Source organism: Geospiza fortis, unplaced genomic scaffold, assembly GCF_000277835.1.
Source record: "Geospiza fortis unplaced genomic scaffold, GeoFor_1.0 scaffold657, whole genome shotgun sequence".
NCBI classification, from domain to species: Eukaryota; Metazoa; Chordata; class Aves; order Passeriformes; family Thraupidae; genus Geospiza; species Geospiza fortis.
Window position 1 is genome coordinate 166,452 of NW_005054481.1, and position 9,012 is coordinate 175,463.

A 9,012-nucleotide genomic window follows, 5' to 3' on the forward strand; every position below is an offset into this window, starting at 1 on the left:
AGTGGGTGCACGTGGGGAGCGGTGCCAGGGGGCCTGACTGGGGCTCGCTGACACCGTCCCACCCCTGTGACCCCCAGGCTGGTGTCCCCAGAGCCTCCCCCCAAGGGTTTCCTGGTGATGGGCTCCAAGTTTCGGTACAGCGGGCGCACGCAGGCGCAGACGCGCCAGGCCAGCGCCCTCATCGACCGCCCCGCGCCCTTCTTCGAGCGCTCGTCCAGCAAACGCTACACCATGTCCCGCAGCCTGGACGGAGGTACAGGGGACACGGGGACACTGCTCCTCTGGCACCAACAGGGGACGCTGCCCGGCCTCGCTGGGCTGGCTCGCAGCAGCATCAGGCTTCCTTCTGGAGGCTGTCCCCAGCCTCATCCCCGTGGCACAGGGGCTGTCCCCACCCCTAGGGGTAGCTCAGACTGTGCATGAACAGAGGGACATGGCAGGGCTGGGGTCGGGCAGCTCAGGGACACATCACTCCCTCCCCTGTGCCCTGGGACCCCCTGGAATCACCTGCCCCAGGTATGAGCTGGCAGGGCAGGGGGCTGGGGCAGGAGCAGGGTGGCAGGGCTGCAGTGACCCAGCTGTCAGAGCTGGCAGGGGCAGGGTGGCAGGGCTGGGGCAGGAGCAGGGTGGCAGGGCTGCAGTGACCCGTCTGTCCCCCGTGGGCAGAGTTCTCGCGCCCAGCCTCTGTCAGCGAGAACCACGACGCCGGGCCTGAGGGGGAGAAGCAGGATGAGGACGGTGAGTTTGGCAGCAGGAGACGCTCTGAGACGGAGGATGAGGAGGTGACCACCCCGACGAAGATCAAGGAGCTGAAGGTACAGCCGAGGTGGGCAGAAGAGGGTGGGGGTGGAGGGGCAGGCAGGGCCTGGGCACAGGCAGCAGGCTGGGCTGCAGGCAGGAAGGGTCACCTTAGGGCAGGGTCCCTGCAGCCCTGTGGGTGTCAGCTGTGCCCCAGGCTGGTGGGGCCCTGGGGATGTGGCTCTTGGCGCCACCAGTGGAAATGGAGCTGTCACAGGGGTTAAGATTCACTTGGATTCCCCAGAGCCCTCCAGGTGGTCTCAAGGCTCATCTCCAGGCAGGGCTGGACCTGGGAGCAGCCAGGTTCTGGGACAGGGTTGGGGACAGGCTGAGCACATCAGTGCCCACCACTGCCTGGGCACAGCCCACCCCCTCCTGTCCTGGTCCCTGGGCTGTCCCAGCCCATTTCAGCCCCATGCTGGGAGGGGAGGGGGGGTCCCTATCAGCCTATCAACTTAACTGTGGTATTTGTGACAAGTGCCGTCAACTGACCCTGCTGGTTACTTTTAACCCTCTCTTTGCTGCCAGCCGGAGCACGAAACAACCCCCAGGCACAAGCAGGAGGTATTCTCTCTGGAGTATCTTAGTCCTCATTGGTGCATCATATTGTCCATCCTTCCCAAAACAAGTCCGTCTGTCCCCCTATTTACTGGAATACAAGATGCACCGGGCCGGGGGTTGGGTGCTGGAGGAGCCCGAGGAACAGACAGCTGGGGATCAGCTGTGGCATCTTCTATCCCACTAAGTAAGGTGGTCCTGATCGTGCCTGTGAGCAAGAGCCCTCCCAAGGGCAGGAGAGCCCCTGGCCCATTGGGATGACTTGGCTTCTGCTCGTGTTCCTGACCCCGCCATGTCCTCACCTTGTGTCTCCTCTCCTGTGGAGCTGGTCCCATCCTCCTGCTGGCACCCAAACCCACGCTCTGCTCCTGCCTGACCCAAACTGCCTCATCCCCCCTGCCCAGCTCTCCTGCAGCCCCCGGAGAGCTGGGCTGGGGCTCCCCAAGCACTGTGGCTGCCATCCCACCCCACAGGGCCCAAGAGGCTCTGAGCTGCCTGGGGGGGCCAGCACTCACACCAGCCCTGTGCCTGCCCACCCTGAGGGGGGCTGAGCAGAGAGGGAGGCTGAACCCTCCCTGCACAAATTGTGCCTGTGATGGCCCCATCAGGAACAATTAATCTTGGCGTCAAATCCAGGGGTGCTCCCGGGGGATCCCCTCTATGAGCAGAGATCCCAGCTGGAGCTGCCAATGGGAGCAAGCACTGCCAGGGGATGGGGCTGGCCACGCCGGCCCCGCCCAGGCTCCCTGTGCAGCCCCAGCGGGGGTGGGCACCGCCCCGACCCCGCCCGCCTCATCGCTTGCCCCCTGCATGTGCATGTGCTGCGCCCAGCCCAGAGGTGGGCACACCTGAGCCCCCCTCAGCTCGGGCACGCGGGGCCAGGGCGGGACTCCTGAGCGCTGCTGAGCCCTCTGGTCTGGAAAATTTGGTGGGGCTTTTCCTGGGACTCTCACGGGTCTCTGCTCTGTTGCCGAGGAGATGCTGGGGAGGTGTTTGGGGCCCTCCTTTTGAAGCTCAGGAGAGCTTTTGGTTTGGGTTTGGGTTGGAGGCAGAAGCCGGGTTCCTCCTGGTTTGCCCACCTCTGCGGCAGGACGAGGGGGCACCCCGGCACTGTGCCCTCACCGAGCCACGCTCTGACACTGACCCCTCTCCCTGAGCACTCTGAGCTGTCCTCTCTCCACAGCTGATCAGACCCACCCCACCCTGGGCTGATCCACAATGATCCAGTCTTGGATCCATGCTGGACATCCCTGCCCGGCCCTGGACCTCCACCCCTCTGTCAGAGCCTGCTCTGGGGGAGCTCTGCTGGAAATGCCTTTCTGAGACAGAGCCTGGGCTCCCTTGTGCCTGGCACCTGCCAACAGCAGAGGCTGCTGCTGTTTCCAGCAGGGCCCCATTCCCTGCTGGTCCCAAGGGAGAGCCGGCTCTCCCCTCCAGGAAGCTTTAGCATGTCTCCAGCCAGGAGGACACAGAGTCCTGGAGATGCCACCAGGCCATGCCGTGCCCTTCACCTGCTACCCACGTTCTGCTGCTGCCTGCAGTGAAAGAGCTGCTCCCTGTCCTGCAGTAAGACCTGCAGACCCTGGTGCTCCATGACGCTCCTCATTTGGCTCCTGAGCACCTCAATTCCAGCCCAGTGTGACACCAGCCCTCCCGGTGCCCCTGCTCATCCCTTTGCACTGGGCTGCTGCTTTAACCGTCGCTCTCTTCCTCTCTCCTTCCCAAGTTTTTAGACAAGCCAGAGGATGTTTTGCTGAAGCATCAGGCCAGCATCAATGAGCTGAAGCGGACCCTGAAGGAGCCCAACAGCAAACTGGTTCACAGGGACCGGGACAGGAGGCTGCCTTCCTCACCAGCCTCTTCCTCACCCAAGCACGAGGATGAAACACCAAAGGGAACCCCTGAAAAGGCCACTGAGGTTTGTTCTGCTGCTTCTCTTCCAGAGAGGATCAGGATCTGTTGGGGAGGAGTCCTTCAGCTCCTGTGCTGCCCTGAGGGAGCTCAGTGGGAGTGACATGCTGGGGACAGGGGTGTTGTTTCTGTGTTTTTGAACCATTTTTACTGCTGGTGGGGGGGATCTCCCTGAGCACTGCAGGAGACTTAGCAGCCCTTGTCTGGAGGGGTTTGGGGGCTACCAGAGAGATGGGCTGTGGCTCTGGTGGGCCATGGGGTGGGGTTTTGCTCACTCTTCTCAGGAGCAGCCTGTGGGGCAGGGCCAGTGCAGCTCCTGCATGGGGGTGTCCCCAGCACAGCAGGACCAGGCCCCTTGGTGCTCTCAGCAGTGGAACCTGGGTGGTGGGAGGAGGCGGAAGATGAGTGGTGCCATGCTGGATCCCACAGCCACATCCTCCCTTCTGGGCATTCTGCACACTGGCTTTGCCCTGGGACCACGGGCACAACAGGAGAGCACTGGAGCTGGGGTGCCAGGACAGGGCCCCCTGTGCTGGAGGGGGGTGGATGTGGCACAGCTGGGCTCTGTGGCCTGGGTCCCTGCTGGGCTCAGTGCAGGCAGCATGTGACAGGAGTGTCCCCTGCCAGCCTGGATGCCCTGTCCCTGCCAGGGACCCTCCCTGCCTGCTGTCCCTCGGTGGGGCTCTGAGCCAGTGCTGTGCCTGCAGCAGGGGAGTGCCTGCAGCGGCTCCAGGAGGGTGGGTGCCACACGTGGGGCTGCTCTGCCCTGGCTGCCCCCTGTCATGGAGAGGGCACGGGCTCTGTGGGGAGTTTGGGATGTGCCCGTGTTCCCAGTGGGCCCCAGCACTGCCCAGAGATGGGGGCTGCAGGGGGGCTGTGGCCCCTCACAGCACTCGGCTGGGAAGAGGAACAGGGGCTTTCCCCCACATTGCTTTTACCATGGAATATATCAGGTGCAGAGATGTGAATGGAGCATTTAGAGCTGGCACAGCTGTGACCTCTGTCCATCTATCTATCCATCCTTCCATCCATTCATCCATCTGCTCACCCACCTGCTCACCCTTTGTTCCTTCATTCCTTCTCAAATTCTCCCTTTCTCTCTCTCTCTCTCTCTCTCTCTCTCTTTGTCTCTGTCTCTCTGTCTCTGTCTCCCTCTCTCTCTCCCCGTGGGTGCTGGGGTTTCCGTGCTGGCACAGACGATGGAAGAGGACACCTTAGAGGATTTTGCATCTGAGCATGGAGCTTCCCTAAGCATGGAGTCTTTCACACAGAAAAGCCTTGTCTCCTCTCCTGAGGTTGTCACCATCCCCTTCCTCCCCCACCTTTCACTCCCACCATGGGGGTCCCCAGCCTGCCGAGGGGTCTTGTGCCCTCTGAGCAGAGCTGCCCATGGGTGGGTGCCCTTTCTGGTGATAGGCAGGACCCCTCCTAGGACAGGGCTGTTGGTGAAACCTCTCCCCTGGCTGTTCCTGCTGGACTCTGTGTTCCTGGGGAGAGTTCCCAGTGCTGGTGTGGGGCTGTGCTGGAGCCCAGTGCTGAGGATCCCAAGGCAGGGGTGACCCGATGGCCTGGACACCTGGGTGGCTGCTCCAGCAGCCTGAGGCTGTCCTGGCTGCAGCTGGAGTTCCCTAGGCCCAGGCACCCTGACAAAGGGCATCCTTGGAGCCATGCCTGTGCACATCATGCTCCATCAGTGTGAGGCTGTGAGCTCCCAGCACCCCCTGTGTGTGGGTTTAGCTCAAGGGAGGGGACAGCCAGGAGTGGTGCCTTCACTGAGCAAAAGCAGGCTGGGGTTTGAGCCTTGGTTCTGGCATGGTCGGCCCCAGGGACATGCGGTGCTGGGACACTTGTCCTGCCTGAGCACCCCAGGCAGGGCAGAGGGGTGGGGGACAGGCTGGGCACACTCTTGCTCCGTGTGCATGTCCCTTAGACCGTGCAGAAGTCACCAGCATGGGCGGGAGCCTGAACCTGGGCTGGCTGAAGCAATCCCCAGGAGGCAGCATGGGGGTCAGGGAGGGCTTGGGCACAGCCTGGGCTTCAGCAAGGATATGGCACCTTCAACAGAGCAGCAGCATCTCCTGGTCCATGTTGGCGCCCTCCCCATTCCAGAATTTGGGTGCTGGAGGACAGAAACAGCAGGTGTGAGGTGCACACACATCTCCTGAGTCAGTCTTGCCCTCGGTGTGCCCAGCCTGAGCTGGGGTGCAGGTGCTAAGGTGCCTCACCAGTGGTTTCTCTCCCGGCATCTGTGACTGAGACAGCCCTGACATGTCCCCATGTATCCCCACAGGCCAGAGCCTGGGGTGTCCCTGAGAGATCCATGGCCCCGAGGGGGTGATGGCACAAGGACAGCACATCTGCAGAGCCTGCAGCTCTCATCACTGCCAGAAGGTCCCCTGGTGCCCATGGGGTTGGGTGGTCTGTCACTTCCAGCCCTCTGGCCCCACTCCTGCTGGAGGACAGGAACACTGGACTGGGCAGTGCCAGGAGCCTCTCCAGCCCCCTGTTTTGTCCCAGCATCTGATTCCCTCATTATCCTTGCCTGAGGCTGGGTGAGCTGGGTCTCCCTCAGAGCAGAGAAGGGCAGCAGGGGCACTGAAGGATGCCAGGGGAGAAGCCCCCCACGTGCCTGGGGCTCTCCAAGGCTGTGGCCCCCGCTGGCAGGAGCAGAGGCTGTCTCTGCTCCCTGCTCTCCTCTTTCCTTTCTGTCTCTTGTGCTGAAGGCCACCGTGGGAATGGCCTTCCCAGTTGCTCCTGTCCCTAGAGCAGGTGCATGGGGAGGGAGGGAGGGAGGGCAGGAAGTGTGAAAGTCACTTATCCCTTGGGGGTCAAGGCTGGTCTCTGGACAGAGCCTTCCCAGCATCATCCCTTCAGAGGCAGCTTTGCTGTGGCTCCATCCTCCAGCCCACTGACCTCCAAAGCTCATGAGCTCCCTGCTTCCCTGGGGGATGTGCCCCAGGATCCAGAGATTTGCTCCAAGCATCCCCCAGAGCCCTCAGGCTCTGGAGACAAAAGGGCTGCCCTGAGCTGTGAGCTGTGGCCAGAGCCCTCCAGAGCAGAGTTCACATCACACAAGGAGGAGCTGGATGTCCCTTGGGCTGGGCTGTGCTCATCTCAAGAATCTGAGGAGAAGGAAGAAGCTGGTTTGGGAATAAATCTGAAACTTTGGGGTTTTCCTGACTGGTGAAGAGGTCCTGTCATAGATGAAGATGTTCCAGGGGTCAGACTTTTTGATCTACATTTATCTTGGGCCTTAACTCAGAAGAGGAGCCTGAAGAAAATCATCCCCTTTGCCCAGGGAAGATCTCCTCTGAAGGACTCTGGTTTGCAGCCAGAGAAGAGGGATGAGAGGGCTTTGCTGAGGAGATTTGTGCCCACAAGCTGTCCATCCTTGTCCTGGCTGAGAATGGTGTCAGCAGTGGGACAGCAGGGCAGGAGCAGGAGAGCAGCTGCTGCACCCTCAGGAAAGTGAGCAGTGTCCTGGCTGAGTGTGGCTGCTGGACAGGAGGGAGTGCAGAGGGACTGAGGGCCACGCAGCAGCAGGGCTGCCCAGGGAGCCTCCTGTCAGGGGGGATGCTGCTGCCACATGTCACATCCACCTGGGCACAGCCCCGGGGCAGCCTCTGCTCCTGGCAGGCACTGGTGGGCTCTGTTCCCAGTGCCATGGACTGGGAAGGAACAAAAGCTGCACTGGAGGCAGGAGTGGAGGAAGGGAGCTGGAGAGCAGCTGGTGCAGGGTAAGGGGCTATGGGAGAGGCTCCTGCTGGAGGGGGCTGGGGGTCAGGTCTCCTGCAGCCCCTGCTGCTCACTGGGGCTGCCTGACCAGGGCAGAGTCCCTGCCAAGGATCCCTCTGGCACCAGAGGAGGAGGGTGCCCTTGCTGCCCATCCCTGTGGGTGTCCTGGCACTGAGAGGAGCTGGTACTTTCCTGCCCTCAGGGGTGGGGTGCTCTCTTGTGGGGCCCATGGGCTGTACCACAGCACAGCCCCCAGGTGCTTCCCTGCAGGCTCCTGGGGGTTTTGGGGGCAGAGGGAATCTTGGCAGAGCCTGGGGCAGGGGCAGGGGGGCTGCAGTGAGGGCAGGGGCGGGGCCTGCAGCACTGTGCCAAGGGAGCTCTGCTTCCTTTGACACCTGGCAGAGAAGGCAGCAGCTGGGAATGGCATTCTTCTGCTGGGGGCTTTCACTGACTTCTCATTTCCTTGTGGGAGCTCTTCCACTAGTAGCTGGTTTTCCTCCTTTCTTTCTCTCCTCTAATATTATCTTCCCTCTCTCTAGCTCTGCTCCCCCCTGCCCCTGTTTCCCCTTCTCCAGTATCAGTCACTAGGTTTGCATTTTGGGTTTGCAACTGCTCCAGACATTCCCCCAGTGCCCTGCATGGGGTGAGGCTCACGTTTCCAACTGTTCCTGGCTGGAGGGGGCATGGACAGACAGCCCCTCCCTGGGCCTGGAGTGCATCCTGGTGCCCTCGAGGGCCATCCCTGCCCCTGCTGCAGGCTGTGCCCAGGCAGCTGTGCCATGGGCAGTGCCAGCCCCACGGGGAGCCCCAGCACTGCCCTCCTCATGTGCTGCCAGGGGTGGCTGAGCTGCCTCATGGTGCAGATGTTCTCCTGAAACTCTCTTCCCATGAGTTATTTCCTACCTGCTGTTCCAAAAGTGGCTGGATTTTAACAGTGCTTTGTTCTTGGCCCTCATAAGGCCTTCAGCTGACGTGCAGGATGAGCACATGGATGTACAAGGTGTCCCTGGCAGCAGTGACCTGGTGTCCCCTGCCAGCAGCATGGTGACATTCCCGCTGTGGCTGTGCTGCAGGATGCTCTGTGGCCTTTGCTTGGTCCTGCTGCTGAGCCCGTGGTCTTTTACACTTCTCAGGGAGCCTTTCACAGGTGACACTTGCTGAACACTTGTTTTCAGCATGGCTGGGTTCTGAGGAGGTGTCCCTAGTGAGCTGGAAAGGAGGGATGGTCTTTTGGGGAATCTGATCTGCAGCATCTGGTAGGAAAAGGACAGGGCCTTGCTGATGACTTGCAGTGGTTTCTTTCCCTGCTCGTGCTCTTGGCAGTCTGACAAATTCTTAGGGCACGTGGATGACGCTGAGAGTGAAGCTACCCAGAGCCCAGGGCCTTCCTTCCAATGAAATCTCACCCCTGGGAGTTGCCAGAGCCAGCTGAAAACAAGGGGGCAGCCAGCTGTGTTCCCCTGCTTCCAGAGAGACCCTGGTGGCTGTTCTTGTGTCTGCTGGGAGCTCCACTCCCACTCTGTGCCTCCAGCAGAGCCCCAGGTATTGCAGGTGTGTCAGTGAGCCACCACCCAGAGCAGAGCACTGTCCCCAGAGAGGAGGACACTGGCTCGGTCCCCGGTGTGGCATCAGCCCCTTATTTCCAGCCCCTCTCCCCATCAATGAGTGGCTGGCCTCTTTGTACAGAGCCTCAACTCTGGCCTTGGTAAGAACAATAGTAATAATAATAATAATCATAATCATAACTACAATAATGACAGTGATGATGATGATGATGATGTAGCCAGCCCCGTGCCAGGCTGAGCAGCTGTGCCAGTCGTGCCAGCAGCACTCGGGGCCGCGTGTCTGATGCGTTTAACTCTTCTTGCTCCAATTGCAATGCAGGGCTCGGAGCACTGGGTATTTATAGAGAGAGAAGCCCCTAGGCTGGAAGCTGTAGCTCTGAGGAAAACTCTGAGAGCCAAGACGGAAGAAGCACGTGCAGGGACCTCGGAGGGGAGCACGAGTGGG

General features: G+C 61.1%; 1 protein-coding gene across 7 annotated transcripts in view; it reads left to right on the top strand.

Moving 5' to 3' along the window:
• The window catches only part of EPB41L1 (erythrocyte membrane protein band 4.1 like 1), a 26,676-nt gene that overhangs the window by 3,632 nt on the left and 14,032 nt on the right, over positions 1 to 9,012 (top strand). For 6 of the 7 annotated variants that reach the window (XM_014310070.2, XM_031063100.1, XM_031063095.1 and 3 more), the window contains exons 9-12: positions 78 to 253; positions 667 to 815; positions 1,327 to 1,362; positions 3,083 to 3,274. In XM_014310070.2, coding sequence (XP_014165545.1) covers positions 78 to 253; positions 667 to 815; positions 1,327 to 1,362; positions 3,083 to 3,274 — 553 coding nt within the window. The remainder of the gene's footprint in view (positions 1 to 77; positions 254 to 666; positions 816 to 1,326; positions 1,363 to 3,082; positions 3,275 to 9,012) is intronic. The other variant, XM_031063097.1, reaches the window with a different exon arrangement.